The sequence below is a fragment of the Lutra lutra genome, chromosome 10, assembly GCF_902655055.1.
Source record: "Lutra lutra chromosome 10, mLutLut1.2, whole genome shotgun sequence".
NCBI classification, from domain to species: domain Eukaryota; kingdom Metazoa; phylum Chordata; class Mammalia; order Carnivora; family Mustelidae; genus Lutra; species Lutra lutra.
The window spans coordinates 38,192,306-38,209,156 of NC_062287.1; the positions used below are offsets into that span (position 1 = coordinate 38,192,306).

At 39.4% G+C, this 16,851-nt stretch overlaps 1 protein-coding gene across 7 annotated transcripts in view; it reads right to left on the minus strand.

Annotated features, from left to right (window-relative positions):
• C10H11orf54 (chromosome 10 C11orf54 homolog) overlaps positions 1 to 16,758 on the minus strand; it is a 47,456-nt gene extending 30,698 nt beyond the window's left edge. For 2 of the 7 annotated variants that reach the window (XR_007120984.1, XM_047692065.1), the window contains exons 1-7: positions 16,506 to 16,749; positions 12,040 to 12,189; positions 9,300 to 9,398; positions 4,571 to 4,644; positions 4,288 to 4,389; positions 3,156 to 3,332; positions 920 to 1,069 (exon numbers count right to left, since the gene is read on the minus strand). Coding sequence is in view for 6 of the 7 variants with exons in the window: in XM_047692065.1 (XP_047548021.1) it covers positions 920 to 1,069; positions 3,156 to 3,332; positions 4,288 to 4,389; positions 4,571 to 4,644; positions 9,300 to 9,398; positions 12,040 to 12,094 (657 nt within the window). In the remaining variant the exon portion in view is untranslated. Of the gene's footprint in view, positions 1 to 919; positions 1,070 to 3,155; positions 3,333 to 4,287; positions 4,390 to 4,570; positions 4,645 to 9,299; positions 9,399 to 12,039; positions 12,190 to 13,247; positions 13,380 to 16,505 lie in introns of those variants that run through there. The other 5 variants (XM_047692068.1, XM_047692066.1, XM_047692067.1 and 2 more) reach the window with 5 other exon arrangements.
• Positions 16,759 to 16,851: the final 93 nt, after the last annotated feature.

Sequence of the window (16,851 nt, forward strand, 5' to 3'; positions counted from 1 at the left end):
TTCATTCATTCACCTCCAAAAAATTATTTTAAAACCCAAATGCCCCAGGTCTTGCTTTATATACTAATACATCCTTAATGTCTTCTAAACTTGTGCAATTAGCCCATAAGATTATAAATCTCATAATGAGTGCTTTCCCCAAAACCACAACCATCTTTTTTTTTTTTTTTTGAGAACGAGACAGAGCGAGAGAGAGAGAGACAGAGAGGGGCAGAGGGAGAGGGAGAGAGAGAATCCCAAGCAGGTTCCATGCCCAGCACAGAGCCCAATGATGGGCTTGATTTCACAACCCTGAGATCATGACCTGGGCCAATAATGAGTTGGATGCTCAACTGTCTGAGCCACTAGGCACCCCACCACAACTATCTTTTTTTTTTTTAAGGTTTTATTTATTTACCTGTTAGAGCACAAGCAGGGCGAGCAGCAGGCAGAGGGAGAAGAAGGCTCCCTGCTGAGCAAGGAGCCTGATGCAGGACTTGATCCCAGCACTTTGGGATCACAACCCAAGTTAAAGGTAGATGCTTAACCAACTGGGCCACCCAGGCATCCCATCTACCACAACCATCTTAATAGCAAAGTCTATGTATGGAATTTGGAATTCTGGCAATAACAATGATAATCCATGTCTAAGGCTTCTACTCACATCTCTCTGGATCTTAAAAACAAAATGAATGAAAAGAAAGTTTTAATTTATTAACATGAAAGAAAAAAAGACCCTAGTTAGACATTATCTCACAGTGTGATTTACAGTATTGTTTGTCATTTTTAAGTTTTAAAGTTATACAATCATAGTAAAAGTATAGGTACAGGGTATCTTTAAGGAGAGAATTCTCAATGTATATTAAAAAATCCTAAGATCTTAAGTATATGCACATACATACCCACATACACATGCACGCATGTACATGAAGGTCCTTACCATTACGTGAGTCTTTGCTTTTCCCTTCTGAATTATGAAAGTACCTCCCATCCCTACAGGTTTATCTCCATAATGTTTTTCAAGAGTCTGTCTCATACAAGTCACAAAGTTAAGTTTTCCAGTTCTTCTTTTGGCTTTCACCTTAATGACCTAGAGAGGACATAAATATGCATACCATTATCCTAAGTTGCAAAACTTTATGTGAATAACTATCAAAGTGAAACACATAGTCTAATGCCATAAAGCAAATATTCACCTGTTTGCTTAGAGCACCCACACAGGAGTTTAGTGAGATGTCTCAATCCTGTCTTGATCAATGATATATATTATAAACATATATAATATATATTATATATATAGTAAATTATTATTCACTCTAATAAGTCTTATTCATGCTTTCTTGGACAGAGAGAGTTACAGCAAAAGTCCTCACCTGAGCTCTAGAGATTCTTACCTTTATATGTCAAGGTGGTAAAAGGTTGAGAATTCCTGGCTTAAAGGGGTTAGTTAACCTTTGGTAATTCAGAGAGGAGGAGAGAGTGATTGCATTTTCTCTTTTCCCTTAAAACTCTCGATTTGTATTACTTCCACTTAATTAGGTCTTTTTTTTTTTTTTTTTTTAAGAAGGCTCCACACCCTGCATGGAGCCTGTCCTAAAACTTGAACTCACAACCCTGAGATTGAGTCTGAGCTGAGATGAAGAATCAGATGCTTAATCAACTGAGCCACCCACGCACTCCTTAATCAGGTCTTTTATTTTTTTTTTTTTTATTTTTATTTTTATTTTTTTTTTATTTAAAGATTTTTATTTTATTTATTTGACAGAGAGAGATCACAAGTAGACAGAGAGGCAGGTAGAGAGAGAGAGAGAGAGGGAAGCAGGCACCCTGCTGAGCAGAGAGCCCGATGCGGGACTCGATCCCAGGACCCTGAGATCATGACCTGAGCCGAAGGCAGCGGCTTAATCCACTGAGCCACCCAGGTGCCCCTAATCAGGTCTTTTAAAGTCACTACTTTGTTTCTCAAAGTAGCTAAAGTAGCTACCTCTATTTAAAAATCTAAGAGTGCTCACAACTGCTAACACTGTAATCATCTTTTTGTGTTCTACAGGAAGTAAATATGAAGTGAAGCATTAATTTTCCTTCCCTCCTCCTTGCTATAATATTTTGCTACCACCACTTCTGTCTAGATCAACATCTGATCCATCAGGAATGAACAAATTTCTTCTAGACTAACTGTAGGTAGGCACTATCTATTTATTTCAACTGAATGGTTCATGTATTCAGCTCACTCCACACATGAATATTCTGTTAACCTTTTATTCCGCAGAAAAAAAGGTACTGCTTACTAAGTTTTTTGTTTGCTCACTAAGTATTCTTAACCTCAGTTTTATTTTATTTTATTTTATTTTATTTATTTTTTTTTAAAGATTTTATTTATTTATTTGACAGAGAGAGATCACAAGTAGACGGAGAGGCAGGCAGAGAGAGAGAGGGAAGCAGGCTTCTTGCCGAGCAGAGAGCCCGATGCGGGACTCGATCCCAGGACCCTGAGATCATGACCTGAGACGAAGGCAGCGGCTTAACCCACTGAGCCACCCAGGCGCCCTATTTTATTTTTTTTTATAAAGATTTTATTTATCTATTTGAGAGAGAGACAGTGAGAGAGAGCATGAGCGAGGAGAAGGTCAGAGGGAGAAGCAGACTCCCCATGGAGCTGGGAGCCCGATGCGGGACTCGATCCCGGGACTCTGGGATCATGACCTGAGCCGAAGGCAGTCGTCCAACCAACTGAGCCACCCAGGCGTCCCTTAACCTCAGTTTTAAATAAGACTTTCTCCTTGCCTATAAGTACCATAGTAATCTTTCATAACTGGGTTATTTAAAGAAATCTGACATAGCTAGTTTTGACTTTTCTTAAGAAAACCATATTTGTGGGGCGCCTGGGTGGCTCAGTGGGTTAAGCCGCTGCCTTCAGCTCAGGTCATGATCTCAGGGTCCTGGGATCGAGTCCCACATCGGGCTCTCTGCTCAGCAAGAAGCCTGCTTCCCTCTCTCTCTCTCTCTCTGCCTTCCTCTCCGTCTACTTGTGATCTCTCTCTGTCAAATAAATAAATAAAATCTTTAAAAAAAAAAAAAAAAAAAAAAGAAAACCATATTTGTGGCAATGAAAGTCCAACTTTTTAGCTATCTGAGAATTTTTGGAGAATACGGTCTTTGTGAACAAAAAAAATCACCTTTCCAGGTTGACCCTCACTGGCGAAAAGATTAGCCAGTAATGCACACCCAAAATCATGGTATTTCTCACTGTATTTCTCTAGGAGGCACCCTCCATCTGCAGGGTTAACACGGGCAAAGTAACTTCCATTCACTGGAGGTTTGTGTTCACTTTCTGTTTGAATGACTGGCATAAACTAAAAAGAAAAGTAAATAAGAAAAGTAAATTAGTTAACCCTGACATCAATATGCAAAGAGAATATTTGAGTAACATAACAAAATATCTTATCCTCGACTTAAGATATTTTATTTTCAGGACCTAGTATGAAAACATGAAGTATGAAATATTTAATTTGAGATTCAAAATGTTAAAGATTTACAAACATCCAAAAAATTGAAAAAATATTCTGTAAAACATTTACAGTATTTCTTACAGTGTTTCTATAACATTGTAAACTGTGCTTTAAAATGACTTTAGATTAAAAAATTTTTTTCCTATATTGAACACTGGGTAAATTATTTTAATCTTTCTACAAAAGAACTTATAAGACTACTGACTAATGGTCACTTCTGAAGAGGTGAAGGAATGGGCAGACTGAAGAGGTCCTCCACTCTTCTACTTAAGAGATGTGAAGAAACAGTGACATTTTTATGTTGTAAATATACTAACATACACAGTAATAGATAGTACCTTTCATAAATAATCATCATACCATGGGGTAGGTCCTTACTATTTAGTCCAAAAGAGGGAATTAATGAGATTATTAATTATTCCATTCATCTTCTGATTAAAATCTGTTCTCATATCAAAGGGAAAGATTTATAGTGAAACTAGGAATTCTCTGATGTGTAAGAATTAAAATCTTTCACAATCCATGGTCCTCAGTAGACCACATTAGGACTTCACACTCATCTAACACTGAGTGCAGACCCCAGGAAAATCTGAAATTAAAGGTCTGTGTTCCATAACAATTAGAGCTTGTGCTATAGTCCAAATCTGTATCAAACAATATCAAATCTGTGAAGAAAGGTGACATCAATAATTTTTAGTTCATTCAGAAAGCAGACATTCTGATAGGGGAATGAAAGAAAAAAAGGTAAGTCAACTGTCAAATCAGTAAAATAGAATAAAATAATTAAATGTATGCTCACCTCACAATTGAACCCAAGAGTCTGAAATGGGCCTGCTCCTGCTCCAAGAATAAAAGCTCCAGGAAGCTTGATTTCTTTTGCAATCTTATTTATATCATAAACCTATACAAGAAGAAAAAATATTATTTAAATGATAACTCATACAGATCTCTTGGTTTACGTTTTTTGACTGAGTCTATTAATACCTCCTTGCCATATTGGCCCATGGATCTTCTAATAATAAGAGGAATCAACCCAGTTCTTATAATCGTCATGTGAATGTGAAGAGCAAAAGGACACTTACTTTTTCTTTTTTTATAAGAGGCAATAAGTAAGGCACACCTCCTACTTCTGCAATTCTAGTTTTCCCACAGATGCCTAAAAAAAAAAAAGTCATCTTAAAAACAGGTAAACATCTAACTTAAGTATAAAATGCCAAAAGGCACTAATTTAATTTATTAAGAGTAGGTAACTTTTCCGTTCTCAGTTTTACAAGTAGCAGGGGGACAGATGATGAAAGTAGCTATGATCCCTATCCTATTCTAACTACTTATGTTTCCAGTATTGTCATAACCAAGCATGACTTGATATAGTTGGTAGCATAAAGGAAACAGAAAGTTGGTAACAGAGCAAGGCTAGAATTGAAGCCAAAGTTTGGATTGTATGAGATTTCTAGAATTAGTCTGTAATGACTTATTCCTTTAAAGATCTGTGCTTTTGGTTTTGGGAGTTGGTTAAAATTGTATTTTAATATAGAATATTTTGCTCTGTTAGAGTTATTAGTTCCTTAAGAAATCCATATTGGGGGCGCCTGGGTGGCTCAGTGGGTTGGGCCGCTGCCTTCAGCTCAGGTCATGATCCCGGGGTCCTGGGATCGAGTCCCGCATCGGGCTAGCTGCTCAGCAGGAAGCCTGCTTCCCTTCCTCTCTCTCTGCCTGCCTCTCTGCCTACTTGTGATCTCTCTCTGTCAAATAAATAAATAAAATCTTTAAAAAAAAAAAAAAAGAAATCCATATTGGGAAATCAAAGTTGTTTGTTCCCAAGGTTGTTTATAGAAATCCAAGTAATTAGAGATAACTTCAGATGCTTACATTTTTAATTAACATCATAGGTACAGCTAGAACACAATCTGGGAAAGGCACATTCTTTTATTTTTTTTCTAAATGTAGAGAGAAAATTAATTAACTTTTGTTTGAGTAAAAGTAGTCTTGTCAGTTTCACACTAACATTATCACAAAGTAAAGTAGATATAATTGCTCTATTTCTTCAGTTACGTAGAGGACAAATGTCCAAAATTTTTATAGATCCCACTTATAATTAGGGATTTTAGAAATGTCTTCTGTGGTATCAGGAGAAATTACTCATGGATAAGAATCTTTCTCATAAGTGATAGTAACGTTGAAGTTATCTTTTCGTTTTTGTTTTTGTTTTAAAATTTTAAGTAGGCTCCACCCCCAATGTGGGGCTTGAACTCATGACACAGAGATCAAGAGTCTCATATGTTCTATGAACTAAGCTGGCCAGGTGCCCCCAGTAATGTTGAAGTTGAAGGAAACCATTAGGGAACTATTTTAGTAGTCTAGGGAAAATACAAGTAATGAGCTAAAAATGGTTGGCTGTAGAGATGGAGAAGAGGAAATTAAGAAAAAGAACAAGGGAGAATAGGCAACTATGGTGAAGGAATGAGTTAAATTTTAGATATCCTTAGCACATATAGGCAGAGATAACCTGTAGTCAGCTGGAATTACTGATCCATAGCTAAGAAAAAGAGAGACCAAGGTGAAATGTGCAGATTTCAAGTTCTTGTATCCAAGTAGTAATTTAAAACCACAGGATTGGGGGCGCCTGGGTGGCTCAGCGGGTTGAGCCACTGCCTTCGGCTCAGGTCATGATCCCAGGGTCCTGGGATCGAGCCCCGCATCGGGCTCTCTGCTCAGTGGGGAGCCTGCTTCTTCCTCTCTCTCTGCCTGCCTCTCTGCCTACTTGTGATCTCTTTCTGTCAAATGAATAAATAAAAATCTTAAAAAAAAAAAAAACCACAGGATTGGATGGAAAACTGTGGAGAGATTGTATAGAATAAGAAGAGGCTAAGGAATGAATTCTAGAAAATGTCAGGACTTAAGAGCCTGCCAGAAAGAGAAAGGAGCTAGGAAAAATAAGGAAGAAAGAATATGGAAGTAGGAAAGATACCAAGGAAGAAAAGGCAAAAGAACCAAGGAGGGGGAGAGAAAATGTCAGGCAACAGCAGCCAGATACTATGAAATATGTGAGAGATCAGAAAATACTAGGGAGATGGAGAGAAGGGAGTTGAGGGAAATTGGAAGGGGAGGTGAACCATGAGAGACTATGAACTCTGAAAAACAATCTGAGGGTTTTGAAGGGGTGGGGGGGGGAGGTTGGGGGAGCCAGGTGGTGGGTATTAGGGAGAGCCGGATTGCATGGAGCACTGGGTGTGGTGTAAAAACAATGAATACTGTTATGCTGAAAAGAAATAAAAATTAAAAAAAAAAAAAAAGAAGAAAGAAAATACTAGTGAACATACCAAAGTCACTGGTGACTTCAGTAAGCCCTGAATGTAGAAAGTACCTAACTACATTTGTGAAAGATCATTCATATATAAACATACATATCTAGGTTCCTTACTGTTACAATTTAAAGGCTTACAAATTATTGACTAGAAAATTCTTTGGATGACATAATTAACATTAGCCATTTTCTCTTTTCCTTGTATTCTTCTGTGTTTTCTGATTTTTTAATTTTATTTTAACTAATTAATTACTTATGTAGTGGGGAGAATAGATTACTTTTATAATTGGAAGAAGCATGGCTATAAAAAAGCACTATGCTAAATGCTTTCAAGGTACAAAGCAAAAGGGCGCCTGGATGGCTCAGTTGTTAAGTGTGATCCCAGAGTCCTGGGATCAAGCCCCGGACCTGCTCAGCAGGAAGCCTGCTTGTCCCTCTCCCGCTCCCCCTGCTTGTGTTCTCTCTCTTGCTGTGCCTCTCCTCTGTCAAATAAATAAAATTAAAAAAAAAAAAAAAAGGTACAAAGAGAATTTGCCATCTGGAACACAAAACTTCTAGCATTTACAGGTATATTTAAAAATCAAAGACTGTTTGGGGCGCCTGGGTGGCTCAGTGGTTAAGCCGCTGCCTTCGGCTCAGGTCATGATCTCAGGGTCCTGGGATAGAGCCCCGCATCAGGCTCTCTGCTCTGCGGGGAGCCTGCTTCCTCCCCTCTCTCTGCCTGCCTCTCTGCCTGCTTGTGATCTCTCTCTCTCTCTGTCAAATAAATAAATAAAATCTTTAAAAAAAAAAAAAATCAAAGACTGTTTAAACTGCGAAGACCAAAAGGAACATGAAAGCCAAATCTCTTCATCTGAATATATCTGAGGCCCAAATACATTAGTTGGCTTAACTAGGGTAATGAAATCGGTACGTGGCAGACAAAGAAGCAGAGTCCAGGACTTCTGTGCAAAACTACTTTTTAACAAAGATGTCAGTTACGTAATCAAAGAGGGAGTAATGTAAGTGTTTATCTCAAATCACTCATCACAGATGAAGGTCAGACTTTCAAAACAGACCTTAATTTTTTTTTATAAAGATTTTATTTATTTATTTGACAGAGATCACAAGTAGGCAGAGAGGCAGGCAGAGAGAGATGGAAAAGCAGGCTCCCCACTGAGCAAAGAGCCCAATGCGGCACTCGATCCCAGAACCCTGGGATCATGACCTGAGCCGAAGGCAGAGGCTTTAACCCACTGAGCCACCCAGGGCCTAAAACAGACCTTAATTTTAATCCGGTTTATGATTACTACTGAGTTTGCTTAGCCTCTCTAAGCTTTTCATCTATAGACTGGGGCTAGTCTTGACCTTGCAGCATTACTGTCAAAATGAAGATATCAAATATAGGTTTCCATCATACAAATTATATTTACTCAACCAATATTAATACCCCTTCTTACTTTAAACATTGGCTGGATGATCACTTGGTAAATAAGTATTTCACAGATGATTCAAATACAAGGTTGTTTTTTTTTTTTTAATAAAGGTTTTATTTATTTATTTGACAGCCAGAGATCACAGGTAGGCAGAGAGGCAGGCAGAGAGAGAGAGGGGGAAGCAGGCTCCCTTCAGGGAGCCTGATGCAGGCTGATGTGGGGCTCAATCCCAGGACCCTGAGATCATGACTCCAGGACCCTGAGATCATGACCTGAGCTGAAGGCAGAGACTTAACCCATTGACTCACCCGGGTGCCCCAAATACAAGGCTTTTAAGATCCCTGCTGGTATTGAATAAATAAATAAAAACATAAAAATTTATGTTTCCATAACAGTCACTTCAACAGTTAAAAACAACTGTCATGTGGGGGCGCCTGGGTGGCTCAGTGTGTTAAGGCTCTGCCTTCGGCTCAGGTCATGATCTCAGGGTCCTGGGATCCAGCCCCCATCAGGGTCTCTGCTCAGCGGGGAGCCTGCTTCCCCCCCACCCTGCCTGCCTCTCTGCCTACTTGTGATCTCTCTGTCTCTCTGTCAAATAAATAAATAAAATCTTAAAAAAAAAAAAACTGTCGGGGTACCTGGGTGGCTCAGTGGGTTAAGGCCTCTGCCTTCGGCTCAGGTCATGATCTCAGGGTTCTGGGATGGAGCCCCGCATTGGGCTCTCTGCTCAGCAGGGAGCCTGCTTCCTCCTCTCTCTCTGCCTGCTTCTCTGCCTACTTGTGATCTCTGTCTGTCCAATAAATAAATAAAATCTTTAAAAAAAACTGTCATGTGATATCAAGGATTCTAGACTATTGAATAGCCATTATATAACCTATGAAAATAACAGAAGTGCATAAACAATATTTTTCAACAAGAATATAAAATGAAATTTGCTCAATATAAGAAAATAGCACAGAAATTCAGCATGATTTAGTCTACAATTTGGGACAATATCCTTTATTTGTAGATAATTTAAAATGATCCTTCATAATAATTCTGGTTTTAGGAAAAGATTAGGACTGAAAAAAGTGAATTGCAAAAATTGTTTACCTTTTACAGGAAATGTAAATGGCTCCTTAGTCAAATCAGGGCAATCAACCACAGAGACCTGGACATCAGCAAAGTTATCCTTTAGCCCCTTCTGCAGAACTGACAAAGACAAGGGAAAAAAGGTTACTAATGTTAACATTAGGTAAAAATTTGCCATCATATATCAAATCTTCCCTCAACATTTTGGGTATCATACTTCCAATCTAAACTTGTATTACTAAAAGTTGGGGGAGGGGTGTACCTGGCTAGCTCAGTCAGTAGAGCAAGTGACTCTTGATCTCAGTTCAAGCCCCAGGTTGGACATAGAGCTTACTTAAAAAATACGGGGCGGGGGAATGGTCTTCCTATTGAATATAATTAGACATTAGACACACAATTAATCAAATGTGTAATAACAAATGCCCCCATAAAAATACTACAAATCTGTAGAAATTTATACCACTGAAGATAAATACTGCACTAAGGTGAGGACTACCTTCCTTTTGGGGACAGAATTCCAAAGACCTATTGAAATGTATATATTTAAATGTTAGAAAGTAAGCAGTTACATGCAACAATTTCATTGACACTTGAAGACAAAATGTTAAGCAAAAGGAGTAAGACACAAGAGAGTATATATAACTTCACTTATATATACTTCAAAATCAGGCAATTAATCTAAGGTGACAGAAGTCAGAACAGTGCTACCTCGTGGGTAGAGATATTGACTGAAAAAGTAAATAAAAGAGTCTTCTGGGATGCTGGAAATATTATATATCTCAATCTGGATGGTAGTGACATGGGTGTAAACATTTTAAAGTTCATCAAGCTGTACACTTAAGATTAGTGTATGTTAATGGAGATATAACTCAATCAAAAAGATAAAAAAGCAAACATTTCAAAGTTACAAATATAGGGGCAATGTACTTCTTTTTTCCTTTTTTTTTTTTTAAGAGAGGAGGAGTGGGGAGGGGGAGAGAGAGAATCTTAAGCAGGCTCCACGCGCAGTGTGGCACCCAGCACAGGACTTGATCTCATGACCCTGAGATCATGACCTGAGCCAAAATCAAGAGTTGGACGCCTAACCCACTAAGCCACCCAGGTGCCCCTGGGAGCAATGTACTTCTAAGGGTGATAAGATTCCACAAAAATCTCTTTGAGAGTAGTCAGCCATTAGTTTAGGTTTTATAGAATCAGATTCTCCAAAACATGAAGTCATCTTAAATCTAACCACGTAGACATTCCATACCCTATCCTTTATCTATATGAAAACAAAAACCAAGTTGCCTGGAAAATTCCCCTCCCTAAACTAAAGACTCCACACTTATGAATTGATTAGTAAGATTTCAGCATATGGAAGTATAATAAAATCTATTTTTTATCAATTTCAAAGAGACCAAATTCTTGCTATAGGATTTTCTGTAAAACTAAAAATAAATTTTAAGCCAAAAAACTCAGATTCCATTTCTATTTTGTACTGAATATATCCTATACATATAGAAGACACATAAAACACAAACACTCAAGAGGAGATAGATGTAGAAGTGCCCTCAAAGAAATGATTCCTGGCTATCCTAGCATACCAGGGAAGACAGAAAAGAAATACAGGCAAAGAAAACTAGTGATATAGGTTGTTTACCAGCTGCCACCTAAAAAGGAAGGTCAGAAGAAGAAAGCCACAACCAAGCAAACCCGAGTACACTTCTTGACTTCAACCTTATCAGGAAGACAGCAAAACCATCAGGATGGGTGCACTGAAAAGGCAGGGTTGTGTAGGTATCATCAGAACCTAAAGGCTGTCAAATAAATGTTAGCTTTCTGACAGGGTATATAGTTTTGGGTTAGTACTATTCCTGGGTACATTTCATGTTCCTATTTTTCTTTTCTTTTTCTTATCTATCACCCCTCCTAATTAATCTTGTGAAGCTGCCTTAAATTCTTATTTGAATAAGGGGAAATATATAAAAATACACGCAGAGAAATCTAAGCAAGTTCATTGGCAGTCTATCGTATCAGGAGAAGGGGAAATAGTAGCAATGTTAGGAACATGATTAATACACCACAGTAGTTTACATATTTAAAGAATATTGTAACTGGTAAAAAGTTAAAATTGTGTGACTTTCTGGGCATCACACATACTTAAAGCTCAGATTATTGTATTCATTTTCACACTGTAAAGTCGGTATCTTAACAAGAATCTTCAAATGGGTGAGTTTAGTTTTTTGGGGGGGGCATAATTTTGGACTCTCAATAAATATAGTATTAAGAGGGGTGCCTGCGTGGCTCCAGTGGTTGGGCATCTGACTCTTGGTTATGGTTCAGGTCAGGATCTCATGGGTCAGGAGACAAAGCCTGAAGCTCAGCGCTACTCGGGGCAGAGTCTGCCTGGGATTCTTTCCCTCTTCCTCTCCCTCTCCATCTGCCCCTCCACCTGCTCATGCTTTCTCTCTTTCTCATTCTCTCCCTGAAATTAATAGATCTTTAAAAAAAAAAAAGTAAAAAGAGATTTCGAAAAGGGAAATGAGGGAGAGGGAAAAGCAGACTCCCTGTTGAGCAGGGAGCCGAATGTGGGGCTCTATCCTGGCTGGGATCGTGAGCTGAGCTGAAGGCAGACACTTGACTGACCAGCCACTCAGGCACCTCAGGAAAATGAGTTCTACATTGGAAATATTATTGCATAAATCATACCTTGGAATATTTTTATTTTTTAAGTTTCTCCTTAGAATAATTTAAAAAAACTCAAAGTTATTAGTGTATTTACCTCCAGCAAGCTCCTCGAGACTTGGCACGTGAAAAGAATACTCAGCACAAGCCATTTCTTTCTTCTTTAGGTATGAGGATATACACGCAAAGCTATGGTAGGCTAATGATCACAAGAGTTCACCGTGACCCACGCATGAAGAGTGTTGCTCTGGAAAGGAACACAAGAGTTCAGTTATATAAAAAGGGCAAAGGGCATTTATGTTTCTTTCCTCACAGAAGGGCAACCACAGTTCCCAGTATTTAACATTCCAAGTGAGAAATGCCCAAGTAACCCTTTTTAATACTGATACTTTAAAGTCAACACTTAAAATAGACAAAAGGAAATGCCAAACCAAGAAGGCACATGATTCATTTTCTTTAGTCATATATGTGGCTCAAACATGCAGTTTACTAATGGTTGGTTTAAGGAACATAGGTCCTGAAGCAAAAAGTAGTTTCTAAGGTTTGTAAGTAACTGTTTAAATGGTTGTAGGTAACAGTATAGGACGCTCAAGTAATTCTCTCACAGATTTGTGTTTTCTAGTCTGTATTTGACAGGCTAAAACTTAAACAGGCTTCTTAGGCTATCACTTCTACAAAAAAAATTTAAATTATTAAAAGAAATGCAAACTTATACAAATGAGTAGCTATTGAAATTCAAATGATTACTTTTACTTAAAAATAAATAAAAGTACTTTCTTGGTGGGCTGCCTGGGTGGCTCAGTGGGTTAAGCCTCTGCCTTCGGCTCAGGTCATGATCTCGAGGTCCTGCGATCGAGTCCCACATCGGGCTCTCTGCTAGGCAGGAAGCCTGCTTCCTCCTCTCTGTCTCTCTCTCTCTACTTGTGATCTCTCTCTGTCAAATAAATAAAATCTAAAAAACAAACAAAAAACTTTCTTGGTAAGTAGCTTTAATGTTCAATCATTCTGATGACCTAGCCAATTATAGTTTGATGTTTTAAAAATATATGCTAAGCAGGGGCACCTGGGTGGCTCAGTGGGTTAAAGCCTCTGCCTTTGGCTCAGGTCATGATCACACCGTCCAGGATCGAGCCCTGCATCGGGCTCCCTGCTGAGCAGGAAGCTTCCCCACTCCACCCGGCCATGCCTGGCTCTCTGCCTACTTGTGATCTCTGTCAAACAAATAAATAAAATCTTTAAAAATATATATATGCTAAGCGTATTTTACAATAGGTAGGCATAGATCCACAGAGATTAGTATCTTACCTTAAGTGTTCAGGTGATAAGCTGTGCAAGCAGAGGGAAGTAAATAAAATGAAGAAAAAAAAAACCTCAACCAAAATTAATGTGAGGTGGGCAGGGAATCTCAGCCAGTTGCAACAAAGAATGCAAGCAAAACTCTTTTAAGAGTGTTTCTAAGAGCACTATTCAGATTCTCATTAAAGTTGTTAATGGAACACCTCATTAATTATTAATCTCAACAGTCTCTGCGGCAAGCTTTCTTAGTAAGTAAAAGGTGGTCTTTCAATATCACTTGGAAAATCCCACCTGCCCCCATTTTTTTTTTTTTTTTAATTTTCCAAAGAGTCACAGGTTTCTTAGAAACTGGGTTTCTGGTTTTTGTTTTGTTTTAAGATCTTATTTATTTGTCAGAGAGAGAGAGAGAGAAAGAGCACACAAGCAGAGGGAGCAGCAGGCAGAGGGAGAAACAGGCTCCCTGCTGAGCAAGGAGACCTATGTGAGACTTTATCCCAGAACTTTGGGATCATAACCTGAGGTGTTTAAGAACACCTTAGTTTAAGAACCTAAAACCGACTGAGCCACCAGGCATCCCTGGGTTTCTGTTTTTGATGATAATTTCAAACAACACATCCTCCACAAACATGCAAATCTCATACATTTAGGACTTAACATTTACATAAGTACTTCATCAAATACCAACTTTTATTAACCTTAAATTACATTGTATGCATAATCTAGTCTCCCAAATAAAATATCAACTGTTGATAATGGGCCCAAAGTTCTATATAATCATATTTCAATGATCTCAAGCATATTTTTCAGTTGAACAATCTATAACTGTTCAGGAATGAAACATTTTAACTTTTTTTTTTTAAGATTAATTTCAGATGGACAGAAAATACATATAAATATTTCTGTATACTCTTCACCTAGATTTTTCAAATGTTAATATCTTATATTTTCTTTATCAAAAAGTACTAATTAAGAACATGTCAGGGCTCCTGGGTGGCTCAGTTGGTTAAGCAGCTGCCTTTGGCTCAGGTCATAATCCTGGGGTCCTGGGATCAAGGTCCACATTGGGCTCCCCCTCCTCTGCAGAGGGCCTGCTTCTCCCTTTCCCTCTGCTGCTCACCCTGGCTGTGCTTTCTGTGTGTGTGTGTCAAATAAATAAATAAAATCTTAAAAAAAAAAAAAAAAAGAACATGTCAAAATCTGCTCAATGGTCTATTTATAATGAGGAAAATAAAGCACTCTAGATATTTCTGTTTATAGTAGAAATAATAAAGGCAAGTTTAAATTCAAATACAATCCTAATTTTATACCTTTGCTGTCTTTAAAAGGTCAGATTTTTTTGTTTGTTTCCCTTCCCCACCAAAATAAAAACAAAGTCCAACCCCGGGGAGGATATAGTTGAATAACTGGTTTGGAAATGTAGAACTTGAGGCAAGCCAATAGCCCAGCAGGCAGTGTGGTAATGTGTATATAAATGTGTTTATGTGGGAGAGAGGAGGGGAGGTTGGAGCTGGAGTGATGAGAGAAGGGGGTTAGAAAGGTTCTAATATAAACTCAGGTGTGGCTCTAGGAGGACAGTTTTGGGCCTAAGGAAGCACAGGATATTTATCCTCCAGATTCCATTGCTGGAAGTCAGTAGCCCAGAAGGAGGGTCTAGACAAGGGAAGAAAAGGGGAGGTAGTTGGATAAGTGGAGCTGCAGAGACAGTGCCCAACAGGGTAGACCCACTCTAGCAACCAAGCTGATAACTATTTATTGACAGCTTGCTGGTCAACATAACAGGTACCATGTTAGGCACCTGATAATCTCGCAGAACCTCTCACACCAAATAGATACTATAAATCTCATTTTCAAAAGAGGAATAGGCCAGAGAGAATATACTATTTACTTGAGATCACTCAGCTATTAAAATGGCAGAAATAACTCAAAACCAAATGTAGCCCACTGTAAAGCCAGAAATGCTCACATTCTACCATGTGGGTTAACCTGTGTTGGAAAGACACATTTCAGCTCCTCAAAGGAAGAATGTGTACAGAGCCATCTTACAGCACTCAGAGTTATCCTCTGTTTGCTTTGTTTCCTCCACCTACGCCATGATTTCTGAAGAGAGGGCCGTGGTTCTGTCTTCTAAGTGCCTTCCTAGTGGGCACCAGTTCAGCCATAGCTATTTATTTAATATTTATGGTATTTCAGACTCATAAGGCTCTGGGATAGGGCTGGCCTCAGAGGTGTGCAACTAGTATAATGACACAGGACCATGTGCTCAGAATGGCACTGGTTTAGCGCTCTGTTTTCACCACCCTGAAATTCTTAACCTTTTATTTGAGCTTTTAAGGCCAATAGGACAATGGAGCATGTGCGGAATCAGAGGCCAGAGGGGCAAGGTGTCCACCACTATTCCTTGCTACCTCATTCACATAAAGCATTTGTGAAACCCCATGAGTGCAGAAATCTGGTGGACCCACCATCTGTGGGAATTCTGCGAGACTCAAAGTCCCGGGATTCCATAGTGTTGGTAGAATGAGTATATATCAAGAAGTTAAAAAAAAAAAAAAAAAGTATAGGTGAGTTAGTTTTGGGCAGTTTCCACTGTTCTAGCAGGAACAAAATCTATGTCTGTGTGATCTACAAAATACGAATTGTAGTGTCCTGGACACTGACCCTCAGTCTGGAGGGCAAGAGTGAGCTAACGAAACAAGTCCAAAGTTGGAGAGGGGAATAGGGTGTGCTATGGAGTAACACCGGCTTCCAGGACAAAGGTCACGCATTTGGGGTCACGGTCAAAGCACAAGCCCGTCACAGTTTCACAGTTTCACTATTTTTTTTTCTTTAAAGATTTTATTTATTTATTTGACAGACAGAGATCACAAGCAGGCAGAGAGAGAGGAGAAAGCAGGCTCCCCGCTGAGCAGAGAGCCCGATGTGGGGCTCGATCCCAGGACCCTGAGATCATGACCAGAGCCGAAGGCAGAGGCCTAACCCACTAAGCCGCCCAGGCGACCCACAGTTTCACTATTTTTTCTTTTTCTTTTTTTTTTTTTTTTTGACAGAGAGAGATCACAAGCAGGCAGAGAGGCAGGCAGAGAGAGAGGAGGAAGCAGGCTCCCTGCTGAGCAGAGAGCCCGATGCGGGGCTCGATCCCAGGACCCTGAGATCATGACCTGAGCCGAAGGCAGCGGCTTAACCCACTGAGCCACTCAGGCGCCCCCAGTTTCACTATTTTTGAAGGCAAAAGCAGACATGACCAAACACAGCCGGCACCACACTCACCGCCACGCACGCACCCCCGAAGTCTTTGGAAAATCCGAAGACAGTTCAGCAAATGAGAGACACCGGAAACAGCCGAGCGGCTGACTCCTCTCAGTTCACATCCACCCGGTTTAGTTGGCCCCACAATTTATTCTTGTCATTAGCGGACACGTTTTAAGCTATCCTATTTACCCATTAGGTAAACGAAATCCGCACCTGAATCCTGATTTTGTCTGTCAACCCCGCCTCCTCCGCTTTTGGACGTTCAGGCACCGCCCACCGCCCCACCCCTCGCGGCTGTCAAAATGGCGCCCTTTCCTCGTGGCGTTCAACTGTTCTCGCGAGATTTCGCTCCCACTAGTAGCTG